This window comes from Vidua chalybeata, chromosome 4 (assembly GCF_026979565.1).
Source record: "Vidua chalybeata isolate OUT-0048 chromosome 4, bVidCha1 merged haplotype, whole genome shotgun sequence".
Taxonomy (NCBI): domain Eukaryota; kingdom Metazoa; phylum Chordata; class Aves; order Passeriformes; family Viduidae; genus Vidua; species Vidua chalybeata.
Genome location: NC_071533.1, coordinates 70,153,627 through 70,171,732, shown reverse-complemented (window position 1 = coordinate 70,171,732; position 18,106 = coordinate 70,153,627). Strand labels below are relative to the sequence as shown.

The following is an 18,106-nucleotide window of genomic DNA, read 5'->3' as shown; positions in this document are numbered from 1 at the left end:
ACTGCAGGTTCTCAGAGCCTTCATCCCCCAATTTCTCCTCCTTAACCCTCTGGGACCCTTGGCAGCACATTTCACCCGCCGTGTCCCCTCTTGCAGGGGATCCAGGGATGAGTTTCCCTCTGCACCCACATCTTGGAGCTCAGGGAAGGACCACCTGCCCCAGCTGGGTGTGAGTCCTCCTGATCCCAGGGCACTGAAACCCCTGTGGGCAGCAGGGACCCTCTCTGCACCCCAAGGTGGGAGGGGTGACACAGAGCCAGGAATTTCCTGTGTCTGGACCCACAGCAATCCCTCTTCAGCTCCCACACGGATGCCACCAGCACGTTTATTCCCAGCACCAAGCCTGTTCTCTCCCTGGGAGCTGGGGAATGGAATTGATTGCAGCCTGAGCAATTTCCTCTAATGCTGTCCTTCAAGCATTTTTTGGACAAATCCATCCCTTGTTGGTCAGCGACCTCCCGGCGTGACGTCCGCATCCCAGCAGGATGGATTTGGCCGTGGAAATGATCAAAGCAGTGCCCCAGCCAATCTTCTTGTTGCCTGTGCTGCCTTTAAAGAGGCATCAAAGCTGTTTTCCAGCTGTCAGAGAGGCAGAGGAGCATCTTTATCCGTGATGTGAGGGGAGGAGGTGCAGGATCCCCCTCCCCACCACCCGTCAGCCACGGGGCCAGGGTGACAGATCCATTTGAGGAGCATTAGAGCTCCCAGGCAGGAGCAGGGAGCTCTCCCTTGCCAGCCTGACCCTCTCCATGTGACATCTTCAAAAAGTTTCTCCTTCCCTGCTGCATCCCCCTCCAGACATGGCAAAGGCAGGAAATGCACAAATCAGTGAAATTCATCCCATTTTCCAACATCCTCTGGTTTATCCTGGTTGAATGTTGTCACTCTCATTTATCCTGGTTAAACTTTGGCACTGGGAGCTCTGTGTGCTGCAGCCAAGCTCCATCACCTCCATCCCTTCTCCTGCCTCCAACAGGGCTCTCACAAACCTCTCTGGGGGCTCCAGAGCTAACGAAGCTCCTGCTGTTAATGAAGGAAGGGGCAGGTTCGGATTGGATATCTGGGAAGATTTCTTCATGGAAAGGGCAGTCAGGCACTGGCACAGCTGCCCAGGGCAGGGGTGGAGTCCCCATCCCTGGAGGGATTTAAAAGCCGTGTGGATGTGGCACTTGGGGACACGGGTCAGTGGTAGCCTTGGCAGTGCTGGGGGAATGCTTGGACTCAACGATCATGGAGAACTTTTCCAACCCCAAAGATTCCATGATCTCCATGGCTGAGCCCCTCTGGCAGCCCCAACCCCTTTGCTGGTGTCAGCAAGAGCTGGGGCTGTATTTTGGCTGAGCAAGGGGCCAGATTTGAGGGTGCTGCCCCTTTCCCAGCCCAGTCAGGCCTTTGGGATTTCCCTCATTCCCGAGAGGAGCTGGGATAGGGATGGCAGCCACTAACACCCTGCTGAATGCCCTGGCACCTGCCACAGCCTGTGGGGGTTGTTAGGAGATCAGGGGCATCCTGGGGAAGAGCAGGGACGTGGCAGAGCAAATCCAGTGCTGGAGGCACAGAGAAGGGGTCCTGGGGCTGGTGTTGGAGGATTTGGGGTAGGACTCTGAGTAGCCCCAAGGCCTCGCTTGGGAGCAGGATGTGGGATGGGGGCCCAGCAGTACCCTGGGTACCAGGGGAGCATCACAGCCCAGCAGGGCTGGCTCTGCCCACCCCTGGGAAACCCATCCCCCTGGGATCACTTGTCCCATGACTCACCCCAGGTGACCCCAATATTTTCCTCCCAAAACCCCTTTTTTTGTGTTTTGTACCCATTTCCCCCTCCCCGTTCCCACCTCATCCTCCCCTTGATTCCCCTAAGTGATTCTGCGTTGCGGCTGCGGAGCCTCTGCAACTTGGAAAAACATTTTATTAACCTTCCTTGACTTTAAAGAGCATAATTACATTTTAATCTCATATTCCTGCGTTATCATTCCAGACACAGAGTCATTTGAATGCAGATCGTTCCCGGCTAATGTAATTTTACGATACAGTAATGAAGCGACGGAGCAGGAGCGCCTAACACCCAATTTAGAGCTGACATTTGGGGTTCTTTTAAAGAAAAGTTTTCCCAGCCGAGGGCTTTTGCGTCCTCCTCGGCCCTGCAACGTAAGTGGGTTTGGGCTCCCGCTGTGAAGGGATGGGTTTGGAGGGGGAAACGAGGCTGGCGCTAATGATATCGGTCATTAAATCCCCCACGGCTGCCCCACGTGGGTGATTCAGCGTCACGGGGCAAAGCGGGGAACTCGCCGCTCCCTCGGTCCCAGGGAGAGCTGAGTCAGGGGCTGTGGCCACCCTCACCCCCACTCCAGAGGAGGAAATCGCCCTCGTGTTACCCAGCAAAAGCCCCAAAGCCCGGGACTGTCACCCCCCGGGTTGACCCATGCTCCAAAATCACACGGCAGGAGCCGGGAGCAGGCTGGGACCCCCCCCCCCCCCCCCCAGCACTGATACATAAAATGCTTCCCTGCGTGCCTCAGTTTCCCTTGGGGGGGCAAAGCGATGCTCTGGGGTTCAGCCCCCTCTGGCATTGCTCCCTGCTTCCTGTGGAGCTTTTCAAAGCACTTTGAAACAAACACAAAGGGTGTCCAGGGAGGATTGCGGTGGGATCACCGTTTCCTTTGGGATGCTCGAGTGGAGCAGCCCCTTCCCCACCCAAGGTACCACCATTCCCCTCCCTCTGACTGGGGCTGGGGTGTTTGTCCAGCAGAAAAAGGATGTTAATGAGGGGGAGGAAGTGAGGGAAACTAATGAGGGGTAGGGGAAAAACATGTTCAGCCACGCCAAGTGATGTTCAGGCTGATTTTTATGGTTCTCTGCCTCAACTCCCCGCCTTATGTGAAGAAGATAAAACCACTCCAGAAGTGGGACCACAGCTGGCAGCACCCCCACATTGTCCAGCCCCCCCCAGACAAACCCTCCTGATCGCTGTGAAACAGTCCCAGCATGTTTTGGGGGGAGAAGGAGAGGGTGGATACTCACAGGCACCAGATTCCTCTCTGCATATCAATTCCACATTGCTGAGGTTGCCCTCGGTGTAGCTGGAAAAGGGATCTGGGAACAACAGGAATATTCATGGCTGGATGGGGCAGGGGTTGTTGATGGTGTTTTTCCTCTACAGATGTTTTTGACAGCCCATGGGTGACATGACTGTGCTGGTGCCAACCCCAGAGGTGCCTTTTCTGTTGGTCTCCCCTCTCCCAGTGGTTTCCCTGCCTTCTGGCTTCTTGGAGAAGAGGGGGAAGCGGCAGGAGAGCCGTGGGTGGCACTGATGGATCACTCTGGGGACAGGCTCTTGCCCTGCACCCCGATGCTGCAGCCCAGCCCCTGGGTTTTGGGGTGTTGTTGTGCACCCGGGGCTCTCTCCCAGCCCCAACTCCATCACTCCCTTCCAGTATCCCCTCCCAGAGCAGCATCAGTGAAACCAGCATCCCACAAAGCAGCATCCCTCCCTAAACCAGCATCCCACTCCAAAGCAGCATCCCACAAAGCAGCATCCCTCCCTAAACCAGCATCCCACCCCAAAGCAGCATCCCTCTCTAAACCAGCATTCCTCCCCAAACCAGCATCCCTTCAGACCAGCATCCCTTCCCAAACCAGCACCTCTCCCAAAATCTGCATCCTTCCAAACCAGCATCAATCCCGACACGAAATCCTCCAAATAAAGAAATCTCTCTAAAGCAGCACCTTCCAAACCCTTGTCCCTCCCCAAATTAGCATTGCTCCCAGACCAGCATCCCTCTGAAACCAGCACCTCTCCCAAAATCCACACCCATCCTACACCAGCATCACCCCCCAAACCATCCCCCTTCCCAAAACCACATCTCCTGAACGAACACCTGTCCCCAAACCCCCATCCCTCCCCAAACCAGCACCTTCTGAAGGAGCATCTCTCCCTGAATCCACCCCCCAGCCAATCCAGCGCCTCTTCCCAAGCACATCCCAGGGCTGGCCCGTGCCCCCCAGAGCAGCCAAGGGTGGGATTCACCAGCCCTGAGTGCTGCTGCACTGAATCATCTCAATTACAGATTTGCTTGGATGCGATTTGGGGAATAATAAAAAAAAAAAAAGAAAGGGATAAAAAAAAAAAAAAAAAAAAAAAGAAAAGAAAACAACAAAAAAAAACCCAACCCATCCCTCTTCTTCCTCCTCCTCCTCCCCTGGGAAGGGGTGATGGCAGCATAAATAGCAGCTCTCTCAGCACGGGGCCAGACGCAGCTGGAGCAGCTTCGCGGGCACCCTGCACCATGGCAGAGCCTTCGCTGCCCCTCTCCTTCCTCTGCCTCCTGGCCTTGTCCTCCGCCTGCTACATCCAGAACTGCCCCCGGGGCGGGAAGCGGGCGCTGGCCGACGCAGCTCTCCGACAGGTACGGGGCGCTTCGGGACACGGGACGGAGCTCCGGGAGGGACAGCGCGACTCCGTGGGCTGCAGAGCTCCCCGTCACCTGCGGCACCGCTGGCCGTGCCAGGCTCCCCGGAGCAGCGCGGGGGTTTTTGGGGCGGCGGGGGGACACGCGATGGGGCAGTGGCGGAGGAGTGACCGCTCCAAAGTGCTGTTGGCACCTCGAGGAGAGGCTCAAGCTTGGCCGCAGCAGAGCGTCCTGCTGGGCTGGGGGGGGGAGCAGGACAGGACAGCGCACGGAGAGGGGACAGGGAGGTCACGGGGGCAGGGGGGGACATCCCAAAGCGGGGACACAAAGGTCACCGTTGCTGGTGGCGGCGACCAGCGCTGGTGGCAGTGTGGCACCTCCAGGAGCTGGAAGAGGAGCTGGTGGGGAGCTGCTTTCTGCACCCAGGGGTGCATCCGCACGGGGGTTTCGAATACAAGGGGGTGCAGGAAGGGTTTTTTTTTTTGGGGTGTGGGCACTGAGGCAGCTCCTTCCCGCAGTGCATGCCCTGCGGTCCCGGCAACAGAGGGAACTGCTTCGGGCCCGGCATCTGCTGCGGCGCGGAGCTGGGCTGCTACCTGGGCACGGCGGAGACGCGGCGCTGCGCCGAGGAGGATTACCTGCCCTCGCCCTGCCAGGCCGGCGGGCAGCCCTGCGGCGCCGGGGGCCGCTGCGCCGCGCCCGGCATCTGCTGCACCGCCGGTAAGCGGCCCACGGACACCGCGGGACGGGGAGACTGGGCTGGGTGGGGAGCATGGCGGGATGGCAAGGGGGAGGAGAAGTCCCCGGGTAACGCTTATCTGGTGGTGTGGTTTAGTTTTAGGGAGGGGAAACTGAGGCATGGAGCGGAAGCGGTGTTGGCGGCATTCGGAGATAATTTGGGGATGGTTGGGTTCAGGCTGACTGTAAGGAAGGAATTGTTCCCTGTGAGGGTGGTGAGGCCCTGGCACAGGGTGCCCAGAGAAGCTGTGGCTGCCCCTGGATCCCTGGAAGTGCCCAAGGCCAGGTTGGATGGGGCTTGGAGCACCCTGGGCCAGTGGGAGGTGTCCCCGCCCATGGCAGGGGGTGGGACAAGATGTTCTTTGAAGGTCCCTTCCGACCCAAACCATTCTGATTCTAAAGGGTTGGGCTCGCAGCTCCTCCCTGACTCCCCATGAGCTTTTTCCTGGCCAGCACAGCCCCCCTGATGCACCAGAAATTCCAGCCCTGCTCCCTGCTTAACGGCAGAGCCAAAACTGGAGCACGGACTGTGCTGGCGCCCCTGGCTGCCACCAACCCCTTCCCCAGAGCCGAAAACAACCCCAAATAACCTGTCCCGTGGCCACGTTTTGCTTCCCGCGGCAGAGACGTGCGCCATGGACAGCGGCTGCCTGGACGAGGGCAGCGACGGCGCTCAGGAGGCGGCGGAGGAGAAGAACCTGACGGTGCTGGATGGCTCGGCCGGAGATCTGCTCCTCAAGCTCATGCACTTGGCAAACCGGCAGCAGCAGCAGCAGGGCAAGCACCCCCTGCTCTGAGCCAGGGCGTGGGGAGTCCCCCCTACCCTGAGCGACCCCCCCACCTCGGCTCTGTACATAGGAGACCCAATAAAAGCCCTCGTGCACTGTGGTGGCCTCGTCCTGGGCACTGGGGGTGGCTCATGGGGGCTCCAGGGGATCTGGCTGGGGCTCAGGATGGGGTTGTTGGGGGGGGTCTTCTGTCCCCAGATCCCCACAGAGTGCAAGGGGGTTCGGCTGGGCTGCGTGCAGGATTTGGGCTTTTAGCTCCTAGGGGAAGGAGCTCAGGCAGAGCTGGAATTTGGGATCTGGCCATCGAGTCCCACCCCGGAGCCCCAGCAGCACCCCCAGCCCCAGGAGAGTGGGGACAGCGGGGATGTGCCACCAGCACATTACCTCGTGGCCAAGCCTCTCTTTGGGGCAGATTCGGGGCCTCGCTGCCTTCAGCAATCAGCACAGCATCTACTAAAAATGATAAAAAGTAAGGAAAAGCTTTTTCCGTGGGAAAAGCACCCAAAATCCCTCAAGAGCAGAGAGGTTTGGGCTCCCAGCTCCACAGATCCCCTCCAGGGCTGGTCTCATCTTTCCCCATCCCCATCGGACACTGACAGGGAGGATCAGTCCCCGTTATCCCACAGTCACGCCCAAAATTCGGGGTACCCTTATCCCAACCCTCTCCTGGCTCTCTTACCCTGCGGGGCCCTTGCTCCGAGGTCTCTCCGGGCTGGGACTGGCCACGGCACAGGGGACAGCTCGTCCTTTATAGTGTCCCTGAGGGAGGTGGCACCTCCGGGGAGGTGGAGCTCCCTGACACCGCTGGGATCCATCCTGCCCGCGGCAGCTCCCCGCGCCCCGCAGGGGATGCAGGATTGATCCAGGACCTGCTGCCCACAGCCAGCATCCTGGGGAGGGGGGTGACCCCAAATCACCCCAAAATCATTGGGAAAGGGGTGACAGCAGCATGGATGGGGGACTCCAAGCTGGGATGAGGGAATTGGGCTTTCAGCCCAGCTCCATCACTCGAATTTTCCAAGATGTGGGATGTGAACCCCCAACATTCCTGCAGCACTGGCGGCTGAGCTGGGAATGCTCCACCTGATGAACACCTCAATATCAGGCAAAAATCGAGTCCCTAAAAAGCACCAGGGGCTGATAACTGGGGGTTTGCCCACTTGTCTACCTGAGACACATCCTTGCAGGGGTCTGGGCACCCCTGGAGCAGCCATAGGGGCTCTGAGATGACAATTCCCTCCCTCCACCCTGTGCTGCAGCCGGAGCTGAGCTGCTGGGACAGCACACAGCAGGTGCTGAGCCCCATTTCCAACCCATTAGCGTGGATCCCAGTGCCTGCCTTGTCCCCAGGGACTGGGATTGACCCAGGGTGGGTGACAGGGACCTGGCTGCCCTCGTGCCGGCCGTGCTAAGTGGTGGATTTTGAAGCAAGCCAGAGGAACAGGAAAAGGTCACGGCTGTCCGGCTCTGGGCTGCCTAATTCCCAATTAAGCCAGTGTGGGGTAATGATCTCAGTGGACGTCAAGTTTTGTCCTCAGCAGGGAAATTTATTCAAGCTGGGAAGCTCCTAATTGGGATAAGGAAGGCAAGGGCCCGAAGTGAGCAGGACCTTGGGCGGTTGCGTCAGCCTTCGGCCTCATCCTCGGCGCTGCTTCTCAGGGAGGAGGAGGGGGGGGCTTTGTCAGCTGGTGGTGTGGCTCAGGACACCACACTGATTCCCTGTGTGCAGCTCCAAGGAGAAGCAGTGGGGAAATATGGGATTTCAGGCCTTTGCCCGGGAGGTTTGGTGTTCTCAGGTGGCTTTGGAGCTGTTGGATGAATGTGGGTGGGGATGGGCTGGGTGTCACTGTTATCCCAGAGAGGGATAGCCCAGGGCTGAGCATCCCCCAAAGGCCAGGCACGGATGGATGGAGAGGGCCAACAAGGACATTCCCCACCCCAAATCCCATGGATGATCCCAGAAGACATGGGATTGCTTTCTCCAGCCCAAAGAGAATTGAAGCCAAGGGAAGCACACACCCTTCTCACCCCACTCCTGGGTGGACACATCCCACCTGCAGCATCCTTCCTTCATCCCTGCCCTCTCCATGGCCAGAGGGGTTCCCAACGGGACACACCGCAGCTCAGCAGCCCAAAGGGGCTGCCAGAGAAGGGCCCCAAGCCCCAGACTCCATCTACAACCTCCACACGTTCATCCAGCTCCATCCACAACCTCCACACGTTCCCGGCACCGCCGCCGCACTCATCACGGAGGAGAAAACCAACACCTTGTCCTTGACCTCACGTCCTCGACCTCCAGCTATTAGCCGAGCCCTCCGCTGTGGGAAGCAATGCCTTGTGGTTTTTAAGGAACACGGGTGACGCCGGTGCCAGAATCCCTAAGCAGGAGCCAGGACTATAAATACAGGGCCAGCTGTTGGGACGAGCAGCCAAAAATCCCCCCTGTCCCGCTGCTATGTCCTGCAAGGCTCTGGCCCTCTGCCTCCTGGGGCTCCTGACTCTTTCCTCCGCTTGCTACATCCAGAACTGCCCCATCGGGGGCAAACGCGCTGTGCTGGACATGGACATCAGGAAGGTAGGTCCTGGGGGGCTCGGAGCACTCCCATCTCCCCATCCTTCCCTTCTCCCAACCTTCTTCCTCCCCGATCTCCGAGCAGTGCCTGCCCTGCGGTCCCCGGAACAAGGGCCACTGCTTCGGGCCCAACATCTGCTGCGGGGAGGAGCTGGGCTGCTACATCGGCACCTCGGAAACGCTGCGCTGCCAGGAGGAGAACTTCCTGCCCACCCCCTGCGAGTCGGGACGCAAACCCTGCGGCTCCGGAGGGAGCTGCGCCGCTCCCGGCATCTGCTGCAGCACCGGTGAGGGCGGCACGGGATCCCGGGATTCCTGTCACGGAGCCCTCGCACATCCGGGAGGGAATTCAGGGTTTTTAGAACGGTGGGAGAGGGGAGGATGCCCAAGGGATTGTCTTTGTCCCATCCGTGTGTCCATCCATCGCCCCGACAGCCAGGCCATGCTCCATGACCTATCCAGACCCCAGGGAAAGGGTCCTGGCAGACCAGGAGGGTTTGGGGCAGAGGGAAGCAGACAGCAAACAAATTTTGGGGGCTGAGCAAGTGCAGGAGCCACATCCTCTCCTGTTCTCATTAGTTTTTCTCAAAATCCCACCCTCCTCCTTAAATTAAACTACCAGAGATCCTGCTATAAACCCTGGGAAGCATCAGAGAATGGAGTGAGCAGAAGCTCATTAAACCCCAGTGCTGGGGGGGTCCCTGGGGGCTGTTTTGAGGGCCCCTGGGGGCTGTTTTGAGGGCCCTGGGGGCTGTTTTGAGGGCCTTGGGGGCTGTTTTGGGGGTTCCCTGGGGGCTGTTTTGGGGGTCTCTAGGAGCTGGTTCAGGGATCTCTGGGAGCTGTTTTGAGGGTCCCTGAGGGTTGTTTTGGGGGTTCCTGGGGGCTGTTTGGGGGATCTCTGGGGGCAGTTTCAGGGATCTCTGGGGCCTGTTTTGGGGGGTCCCTGGGGTCTGGTAGGTGCTGTCTGGTTTCACACCACACTCCCCCCTCTCTCCCCTCAGAGGGCTGTGGCACTGACTCATCCTGTGACCAGGAGATGCTGTTTGTGTAGCCCACCCAGGAGAGAATCCACAGGATCCACATCCACCGCTGTCCCAGCCCCGGCCTGGGCTGTGACTCAGACTGAAGTGATGAGCTTAATTAGAAATAAAACTTGGACAGAAAAACAACCCAGACACAAGTCTGTGGGTTTTGTGTGCTCGCCTGGTTGAGGTGCAGGCTCGGGAGAAGACACTTTTAGGGAAAAGTGGAGGTAAAAAGTGAGGGTTTCAGGTCAATTAAGTGAGGGAGGGAGGGAAGGAGGGAGAGGGACCTGCAGACCATGGCTGAACCACAGCATGGTCTCAACACTGGGCAGCCCAAAAACAGAAGTTTTAGGACAAAGCTGACAGCCTGCAAGACCCCAACAACCCAGAACACCAAAAGTCATGACAATTTTATCTACACCTTCAGTTTCAGGTGATAAATAAATTAAGCCTGAAGGGAGGAATAAGGAGACATCAGAAATGCTGGATCATTCAGACACATTTTCTTATTCAGCCACACCAAGGGATGTGCACAGGAGGATTTAAAGTGTGAAATCAGGATTACAATTAACTCCTTCCCCCAACAACATAAAAAGGGAAGGTCAGTGTTTCCTACAAATTCATTCAGCCCTCGTTTGCCTTTGGAAGCATCCAGAGGAGCTGACAGCGAGGAGCTCAGAGCCAGGCTCTGCCTTGGGACTGCTCCTGCTCCTCCCCACGTGCTGTGTGTGAAGGCAGGAGGGATCCAAGCACGTGGGAGGTGGGATCACAGGCACAGCAACAGGGCTGAGCCAGGCTGCTGGAGCCTCCAAGTTTCCCCTCACCCCCTTCCCCGCAGGCATTAACCCTTTGGAGGCAGCACAGCCACACCCGTGGCCCTTCTCCACCACTTCTGTGGCCAATTTACACATTCAGAGGAAGGATCTGTGTTTTCTGGGGGGCTCTGGACACAGGCCAGGCCGGGGGCCCCATGCCAGGGCTGCTAGGACAGCACCGTGCGCTTGACGATCCGCCCGTCCTTGTCGATGGCGAAGTTGTAGTTCCGTGGGTTGTCCAGGCACTCCTCGATCCGTGCCTCCAGGTTCTCGGGGGTGATGAAGTTTTTGGCTTCCTCCTGAAGCAAAGGACAAGGATTTTCCCCCTCAGGATTATCCCACCCTGTTCCCAGAGCTCTGGCTCAAGCTCTCTCCCATCCACGCGCTGTCAACACCCCTGCAAGGTGCCGACGTTTGTGTTCCCAGCTGCCAGCTGAAGAATCTGTGGAAAACAAGCCCACGGTTTCCACATGGCTCCCTGGCAGGGAATTCTGGCAGCCTGTTTCCCAGGAGGCACCAGCTGCTCTTACCTGCAGCTGGAGAACCTCCTTCTCCTTCTCCTCCAGGAAAGCCTCCATTTTCCTGGCCTGTTTCTCCGCAATCTCTAACTTCCTCCTCTTCTGCTCCTCCTCTTCTTTCCTGAGTCTCTCCTCTCTACCAGACAGAAAGGAAAATCTGATGGATGAGGTGACACATCCACCCCCCGGAGAGCAGGAGGCTGCCCAGAGCACCTTGACTTGGCCCTCAGCAGCAAAAGGTACAGGAACCACGACAGCTGCACAGGCAGATTTCTTTAAAAAGGTCAGGATTTCCCAGAATCACAGAATCAATTAAGGTGGAAAAGGCTGTGTCCTCTGCTCCCACGCTGCCAGGAAGCAGATCCTGACCCATCCTGGCTGCACCCTCCTGTCAGGGAGTTGTGGAGAGTGACAAAGTCTCCCTTGAGCCTCCTTCTGCTCAGGCTGAGCCCCCCCAGCTGCTCCTACCAGGACTTGTGTTCCAGACCCTTCCCCAGCTTTGTTGCCTTTCCCTGTTGGACACACTCCAGCATCTCTAAGTCCTTCCTAAGCCAGGGGGCCCAGAACTGGACACAGCACTCGAGGTGTGGCCTCACCAGTGCCGAGTACAGTGGAAGGATCCCTTCCCAGGTCCTGCTGGCCACACCATTCCTGAGCCAGGCCAGGAGCCACTGGCCTTCTTGGCCACGTGGGCACACAGCTGGCTCGTGACCAGTCACCCAAGGTCCTTTTCTGCCTGGCTGCTGTCCAGCCACTCTGTCCCCAGCCCGTAGCTCTGCAGGGGTTGTTGTGCAGGACCCCACACTTGGTCTCGACCCTCATCTCCTTGGGCTCAGCCCCTGGATCCAGCCTGGCCAGAGCCCACACTCACACCCAGCTCGGTGTCATCTGCAACTCTGCTGATGGTGGGCTCGACCCCCTCATGCAGGTCATCAGCAAAGACATCAAACAGGGCTGGGCCCTGACCCCTGGGGACACCTCTGGTGGCTGGGTGTGACCATTCCCCACTGGGCCTGGCCATGAACCAGTTCCTAACCCAGGAGTGACCCTGCCCGAGCTTCTCTGTAAATACCAGCCCGGACTCTAACTGGGCTCAGCCCTGCCTGAGCAGAAGCCAAAGCCGGGCAGGGCAGTGCCCCCCTGGCCCTGCAGGGGCCGTGCTGACCTGCGTGCCCTCTGCCGGGCGTTCTCCTCCTCGTTCCAGGCCATCAGGCGCCGGTGCTCCTCCAGCTCCTCCACGGAGCCCTCGGCAGCCAGGCGCTCCTCCCGCTTCCTCTGCAGCACCTCGGCCCTGAACTCCGCCCTGCAGGAGGAGGGGAGGGCACTGAGCTCCCGCCCGGGGCTGGGAGCACAGCGGGTTCTCCCCAGACTGCCCCACAGCAGAGCCAGCCCCAGCCCCCTGCCCCACAGTGCCCCCAGTCCCATAACCCTGACCCTGCCTGCCCCACAGTGCCCCCAGTCCCATAGCCCTGACCCTCCCCTGCCCCACAGTGCCCCCAGTCCCACCATCCTGACCCTGCCTGTCCCACAGTGCCCCCAGTCCCATAGCCCTGACCCTGCCTGTCCCACAGTGCCCCCAGTCCCATAGCCCTGACCCTGCCTGCCCCACAGTGCCCCCAGTCCCACCATCCTCACTCTTCCCTGCCCCTCTCAGTCCAAACCCCATCACCCTTTCCTACTCCCCAGCATCCCAGACCGACCTGCTCCTGTTACAAAGTGCCCCAGCCCCCAGCCCTCCACTGCCCCACAGCCAGCCCTGTCCCCCCAGATGGCCACAGGCCCGACACTCCCCTGCCTCGCAGCCCCATATCCAGCCTCCGACCCCACAGCCAGTCCCACAGCCCTCTCTTGTTCCACATCAGCCCCCCAGCGCTTCATTCAGCCTCCAACTCCATACCCAGAGCCACCCCCAACCTTCCCCTGCCCCACGGCGGCCTCACAGCCCTACTCCTGTCCCCCTGCCCCGCAGCCAATCCTGTACCCAGCCCAGTCAGCCCCCAGAAACCCCACACCCAGCCCCCCCAACCCTCCCCTGCCCCACAGCCAGTCCCTTACCCAGCCCCACAGCCACCTCAGCCCCACAACCACCCCCAGCCCAAGCCATGTCCGACCTTCCCCCGCCTCCAGCCCCCCGACACTCCCCTGCCCCGCCAGAGCCCAGCCCTGACCCGCCCCACAACCCCATCCCCGTCCCCGGCCCGTGGCGGTACCGGAGGGCGCTGAGCACCAGCCGGTGCTGCCGGTACCGCTCCAGCACCACCAGCAGCTCCTCGGGGTCCACGGGCGGCGGCAGCTTCACGCGGCCCGCCTTGGACTTGGCGGGGGGGTCGTGCCGGGTCTTGCGGCCCCGCGCCGGCACCGCCCGCGGGGACCAGGCGGGGCAGAGCCCCGGGAAGGGGCCGGGGCCGAGCCCCGGGAAGGCGCCGGGGCCCAGCGCGGCCGCCAGGGCCGGGAGCGGGACGGGCCCGGGGCGGCAGCGCCTCAGCGCCGGCAGCATGGCGGCGCCGCAGTGACGTCACACCGCGCGCGCGCGGCGCCGCGGGAAAGGAGGCGGGAGCGGGGCGTGATGGGAAATGGAGTCGGGGAGGGGAGCGGGACACGGCCACGGACACCCGTGGGACAGGGACAGGGACAGGGACAGCCCGGGGACACGGACACCGGCGGGGATAGGGACATCCTACACGGGACAGGGACAGCCCGGGGACACGGACACCGAAAGGGATAGGGACATCCTACACGGGACAGGGACAGCCCGGGGACACGGACACCGGCGGGGATAGGGACACCCTATACGGGACAGCGACAGCCGTGGGACACGGACATCTGTGGGGCAAGTGGCACTCTACACGGGACAGGGACAGCCCGGGGACACGGACACCGGCGGGGATAGGGACATCCTACACGGGACAGGGACACCCGTGGGGCAAGGACAGGGACAGCCCGGGGACACGGACACCGGCGGGGACAGGGACATCCTACACGGGACAGGGACAAGCCGGGGACACGGGCATCTACGGGGATAGGGACACCCTATACGGGACAGCGACAGCCGTGGGACACGGGCATCTACGGGACAGGGACACCGCCAGGGGACACGGGACAGCCCCTCGGGACAGGGACACCGCCAGGGGACACGGCACCCCATAAACGGACACCCGCCTCCACGGGACACGAATTCCCGCCCCCTGGACCCCAAGGAACGCGACACCTCCCACGGGACGGGACATCCCTCTGGGGACACCAGCTCCCACCCGCCGCACGAATTCCCCGCACGGCATCGCATCCCCAGGGGACACCGCTGTCCCCATGGCACACATGCCACCCCTCCCACCAGCCCACCCCCCACGCCAGCCCCCCTCCATCACCAGCACTGCGCACAAATCCCCCCCCCCCAGCCCCTTTATTCCCCGCGGGGGGGTCCCGGCTCGCTCCCGCGGGGGTCGGCGGCTCCGCTCAGGGGCGCGGCGCGGGCGGCTGCGGGAGAGGGGCGGGGGGGATCGGTCAGTGCCGGTATCGTGGACCCCCCCAGGACCCCCGGGTCGGTCAGTCCCGTTCCCGGGGACCCCCCAGCACCCCCGGGTCGGTCAATCCCGGTATCGGGGACCCCCACAGGACCCCCGGGTTCGGTCAGTCTCGGTATCGGGGACCTCCCAGGACCCCCGGGATCGGTCAGTCCCGGTATCATGGACCCTCCCAGGACCCCCGGGATCCTTCCCGGGGATCCCCCAGCACCCCCGGGATTGGTCAGTCCCGGTATCGTGGACCCGGAAACCCCCAGCACCCCCGGGTCGGTCAGTCCCGTTCCCGGGGACCCCCCCAGGACCCCCGGGTCGGTCAGTCCCGTTCCCGGGGACCCCCCAGCCCCGTTCCCGCTCACCGGCAGCGGCTCCTCCCGCCGGAGGGGACACGGGAGGAGACGGCAGCGCCCGAGAGGGGACGGGACCTGCGGGAGAAGGGAAAAAAAAAAAAACCAGCCGGGATTGGGGGGGGGGGATCACCCCGCGGGTGGGGGGAATTCCAGGGTGGATAAACTGCGGGGGGTTTGGGGAGGAAGGGAAATCGGTGGGGAAGATAACCACGGGAAAAGGGGGATAACCTGGGGGGGAAGGATAATCGAGGGAGGGGGATAGCCTGGAGGGGATTATAGCCCGTGGGGGTGATAAACACGGATAATTCGGGGAGGGGGATAACCCGGGGCGATTATAGCCCGTGGGGGTGATAAACACGGATAATTCGGGGAGGGGGATAACCCGGGGGGATTATAGCCCGTGGGGGTGATAAACACGGATAATTCGGGGAGGGGGATAACCCGGGGGGATTATAGCCCGTGGGGGTGATAAACCCGGAGTGGGGTTTAATCTGGGGCAGGGATAAATCCAAGAATTCGGCCGGGAGATAATCGAGGGACGGTTGTGAGTGGGTTATAATCCAGGGAGGATAATTTGGGGCGGGGATAATCCAGAGCGATTATAACCCCAGGGGAAGGGGGGGACACAAACCCTGGGCAGGGGGACAGAGCCGGGGCGGGGAATGACCCCGGGAGGGAAGGGAGTGACCTGGAGGGGGTGACCCGCGGGGCACACCCTACCTGGAGCTTGGTGGGGGTCCGCAGGTCCCGTTTGCCCCCCGGGTACCAGCCGTGGGACCAGTGCTGGCCGCGGCCGCGGGGCAGGGCGCAGCTCAGCAGCAGCAGCGCCAGCAGCAGCAGCGACCCGCGGGGTGCCATGGCCGGGGGGCTGCGGGGACACGGGCGGCCCTGTCCCACCGGCATCCGCTCGGGGGACACCCCCGGGGGGGCTGCGGGAGGGTTGAGCACCCGTGGGTGCTGCCTGGGGTGGTTTGGGTCCAGCAGAACCCCAGGGGTTGAGTGGGAGGGTGGAGATCCGGAGGGGATGAGCACCCCTGGGTGGTGCTGGGGTGGGTTTGGGATGGAGATCCGGAGGGGATGACCCAGCATCACTTTGGGGTGGGTTTGGGATGCAGATCCATAGGGATGAGCACCCTTGGGTGGTGCTGGGGTGGGTTTGGGATGGAGATCCGGATGGGATGAGCACCCCTGGGTGGTGCTGGGGTGGGTTTGGGATGCAGATCCAGAGGGGATGACCCAGCATCACTTTGGGGTGGGTTTGGGATGCAGATCCATAGGGATGAGCACCCCTGGGTGGTGCTGGGGTGGGTTTGGGATGCAGAAGCTGGAGGGGATGACCCAGCATCGCTTTGGGGTGGGTTTGGGATGGAGATCCAGAGGGGATGACCCAGCGTCACTTTAGGGTGGTTTTGGGATGCAGATCTATAGGGATGAGCACCCCTGGGTGGTGCTGGGGTGGGTTTGGGATGGAGATCCAGAGGGGATGACCCAGCATCTCATTGGGGTGGTTTTGGGATGCAGATCTATAGGGATGAGCACCCCTGGGTGGTGCTGGGGTGGGTTTGGGATGGAGATCCGGATGGGATGAGCACCCCTGGGTGGTGCTGGGGTGGGTTTGGGATGCAGATCCAGATGGGATGAGCACCCCTGGGTGCCCTTTGGGGCTGGAGAAGCTGCAGGGGCTCAGCACCCCGGGGTGCTGCTGGGGTTTGGATCCAGCATGGACACTCCTCCCACCCCCCCACTGGGGTCTGATCTGGGGCAAGCAGGACCCCCCACCCCGGGCCCAGCCCGTGCCGCGGCCGGGGCAGCCTCACCTGGGCGGGCCGGTGCCGGTGGTGCCGGTGGTGCCGGTGGTGCCGGTGGTGGCAGTGGCCGGTGCCGGTGGTGGCGGTGGTGCCGGTGGTGGCAGTGGCCGGTGCCGGTGGTGGCGGTGGCCGGCCAGGCAGGCACCGCTATTTGAAGGGCTCGGTGACAGTGACGTCGGCCTGGCCACCGTTCCCCCGGGGGACCGTGACCTCGCTGATGGCGTCGGCCTCCCCGTGCCAGTGTCCGGTGCCTCCTTCCCCCCAAATCCCCCTGGCACCGCGGGGCAGCGCCCCGAGACCCCTTTTTGGGGATTCTGCCCCGCTGACCCCTCTGTCACCCAGGGCTGGGGACCCCCCCAGAACGGGTTCATTTCCCATTTCCTGGCAGCTGGGAAAGGGATGGATCCAGACTGTCCCTCTGCAGCTCCAGGGATGCTCCTGTTGAAAGGAGAGGAGCAAATTCCCCGTGCCTCAGTTTCCCTACCCCACCCCAGCCCCCATTTCCTCGGTTCTCCCCCCATTTCAAATTTGTCACCCCCAAACTGGGGCTGGATGCTGGCAATGGCCATGGAGCCCAAAGCTCCCAGCTCAAGGGATGTGGCAGAGCTTGGGAAGGGGATTTAGGCAGGATCTGGCCCTGGATTATCTCCAGCAGCTGCTCATCTCTCTGATATTTGCAGTTGGATGCAGGATGGGGCCAGGGCAGATGCTGTGGCAAAAGCTCAAGGCAGCTCCCGGGACCCCAAAATTTCCCCAGGCCCCCTGAGATCCTGGGAATGAAGGAAAAAAAAGGGGGAAATCTCATTAAAAGCACCAGGGAGCAGCCAGCACCCGTTGGGCAGTGGGATGGAGGGACTCGTTGGGGTGGTCCATGTTCCTGGGTGGAGAACCTGTGGGGACAAATGAAGCCCTCCTGTTCAAGGAGGGTCCCCATTTCTTTGGGGGCACCACATTTATTTCTGAGTGTGACTGACAGCCTTGCCCTAAGGCACCCAGAATTTAGGAGATGGGATTTATTAGCAATGGGGTGATGCTGGGGCTCATGAGGGGTCCCAGGTGATACGAGTGGGGATGATGGCAGCAGCAAAGCAACTTTTGGGGGTGTTGTGGGTGTCCCCTTGCCTGTGTGCCTCCAGTGAATCCCTCTGTGAATCCTGCCTGGATGGAAAAAGCTGAAAAAACTTGGATACTCTGACTCATGGGCTGCTTTTACCCAGAATTTCCCAGATTTCAACCCCATATCCTGAGCTCAGGACATGCCTGTCAATATTCCTGGGCCCTGCCACCTTGTGCTCCCCATCACTGTCTGGAGTGTCCAGAGAAATCCTTGGGGTGAAGCCTCTGCTCCAAACCAGTTCTCCCAGTGCCTGCAGTGGGGATGGAGCTCCCCCCATTAACCTGGGCATGGTGCCCCTGACTGCAGGAGGAACAAGGAAGGTGTTTCCTCAGGCACTGCTTCGTAAGAAAGAAAATAATAAAATCAACCCTATTAACCTGTTTTTTTTTCCTAATATACAAGTGCTGCACCCCTGGTCCTCAGGATATTTCTTGACCCTTTGGGTTCTTCT

At 61.0% G+C, this 18,106-nt stretch overlaps 4 protein-coding genes across 4 annotated transcripts; 2 read left to right on the top strand and 2 right to left on the bottom strand.

The window, feature by feature from the left end:
• Positions 1–4,254: 4,254 nt before the first annotated feature.
• On the top strand, positions 4,255–6,032 carry LOC128787623 (vasotocin-neurophysin VT). Its single transcript, XM_053941912.1, has 3 exons — positions 4,255–4,403; positions 4,925–5,126; positions 5,769–6,032. The coding sequence occupies exons 1-3, from the start codon at positions 4,284–4,286 to the stop codon at positions 5,939–5,941; spliced, it is 495 nt and encodes a 164-aa protein (XP_053797887.1). The 5' UTR covers positions 4,255–4,283; the 3' UTR covers positions 5,942–6,032.
• A 2,331-nt stretch (positions 6,033–8,363) lies between these two features.
• Positions 8,364–9,665, top strand: LOC128787625 (neurophysin 1-like). Its single transcript, XM_053941914.1, has 3 exons — positions 8,364–8,507; positions 8,590–8,791; positions 9,506–9,665. The coding sequence occupies exons 1-3, from the start codon at positions 8,388–8,390 to the stop codon at positions 9,553–9,555; spliced, it is 372 nt and encodes a 123-aa protein (XP_053797889.1). The 5' UTR covers positions 8,364–8,387; the 3' UTR covers positions 9,556–9,665.
• Positions 9,666–10,017: 352 nt separating this feature from the next.
• On the bottom strand, positions 10,018–13,374 carry MRPS26 (mitochondrial ribosomal protein S26). Its single transcript, XM_053941910.1, has 4 exons — positions 13,073–13,374; positions 12,028–12,165; positions 10,875–10,998; positions 10,018–10,643 (listed from the first exon to the last, which is right to left on the bottom strand). Exons 1-4 carry the CDS (start codon positions 13,357–13,359, stop codon positions 10,512–10,514), a joined length of 681 nt encoding a protein of 226 aa, XP_053797885.1. The 5' UTR covers positions 13,360–13,374; the 3' UTR covers positions 10,018–10,511.
• Positions 13,375–14,281: 907 nt separating this feature from the next.
• Positions 14,282–16,642, bottom strand: LOC128787624 (progonadoliberin-2). The gene is made up of 4 exons (XM_053941913.1): positions 16,548–16,642; positions 15,451–15,598; positions 14,740–14,805; positions 14,282–14,336 (listed from the first exon to the last, which is right to left on the bottom strand). The coding sequence occupies exons 2-4, from the start codon at positions 15,586–15,588 to the stop codon at positions 14,316–14,318; spliced, it is 225 nt and encodes a 74-aa protein (XP_053797888.1). The 5' UTR covers positions 15,589–15,598; positions 16,548–16,642; the 3' UTR covers positions 14,282–14,315.
• Between the last annotated feature and the right edge of the window lie 1,464 nt (positions 16,643–18,106).

What these genes read in the sequence shown, in the direction of transcription:
- LOC128787623 (XM_053941912.1), top strand. Translation starts at nt 4,284, where the DNA reads ATGGCAGAGCCTTCGCTGCCCCTCTCCTTCCTCTGCCTCCTGGCCTTG. An exon ending in CCGACGCAGCTCTCCGACAG is followed by an intron (nt 4,404 to 4,924) that starts GTACGGGGCGCT and finishes TCCTTCCCGCAG; the next exon opens with TGCATGCCCTGCGGTCCCGG. An exon ending in CGGCATCTGCTGCACCGCCG is followed by an intron (nt 5,127 to 5,768) that starts GTAAGCGGCCCA and finishes TTCCCGCGGCAG; the next exon opens with AGACGTGCGCCATGGACAGC.
- LOC128787625 (XM_053941914.1), top strand. Translation starts at nt 8,388, where the DNA reads ATGTCCTGCAAGGCTCTGGCCCTCTGCCTCCTGGGGCTCCTGACTCTT. An exon ending in TGGACATGGACATCAGGAAG is followed by an intron (nt 8,508 to 8,589) that starts GTAGGTCCTGGG and finishes ATCTCCGAGCAG; the next exon opens with TGCCTGCCCTGCGGTCCCCG. An exon ending in CGGCATCTGCTGCAGCACCG is followed by an intron (nt 8,792 to 9,505) that starts GTGAGGGCGGCA and finishes CTCTCCCCTCAG; the next exon opens with AGGGCTGTGGCACTGACTCA.
- MRPS26 (XM_053941910.1), bottom strand. Translation starts at nt 13,359, where the DNA reads ATGCTGCCGGCGCTGAGGCGCTGCCGCCCCGGGCCCGTCCCGCTCCCG. An exon ending in GCCCGGCAGAGGGCACGCAG is followed by an intron (nt 10,999 to 12,027) that starts GTCAGCACGGCC and finishes TCTGTCTGGTAG; the next exon opens with AGAGGAGAGACTCAGGAAAG. An exon ending in AGGAGGTTCTCCAGCTGCAG is followed by an intron (nt 10,644 to 10,874) that starts GTAAGAGCAGCT and finishes CCTTTGCTTCAG; the next exon opens with GAGGAAGCCAAAAACTTCAT.
- LOC128787624 (XM_053941913.1), bottom strand. Translation starts at nt 15,588, where the DNA reads ATGGCACCCCGCGGGTCGCTGCTGCTGCTGGCGCTGCTGCTGCTGAGC. An exon ending in GGACCCCCACCAAGCTCCAG is followed by an intron (nt 14,806 to 15,450) that starts GTAGGGTGTGCC and finishes CTTCTCCCGCAG; the next exon opens with GTCCCGTCCCCTCTCGGGCG. An exon ending in GGCGGGAGGAGCCGCTGCCG is followed by an intron (nt 14,337 to 14,739) that starts GTGAGCGGGAAC and finishes CCTCTCCCGCAG; the next exon opens with CCGCCCGCGCCGCGCCCCTG.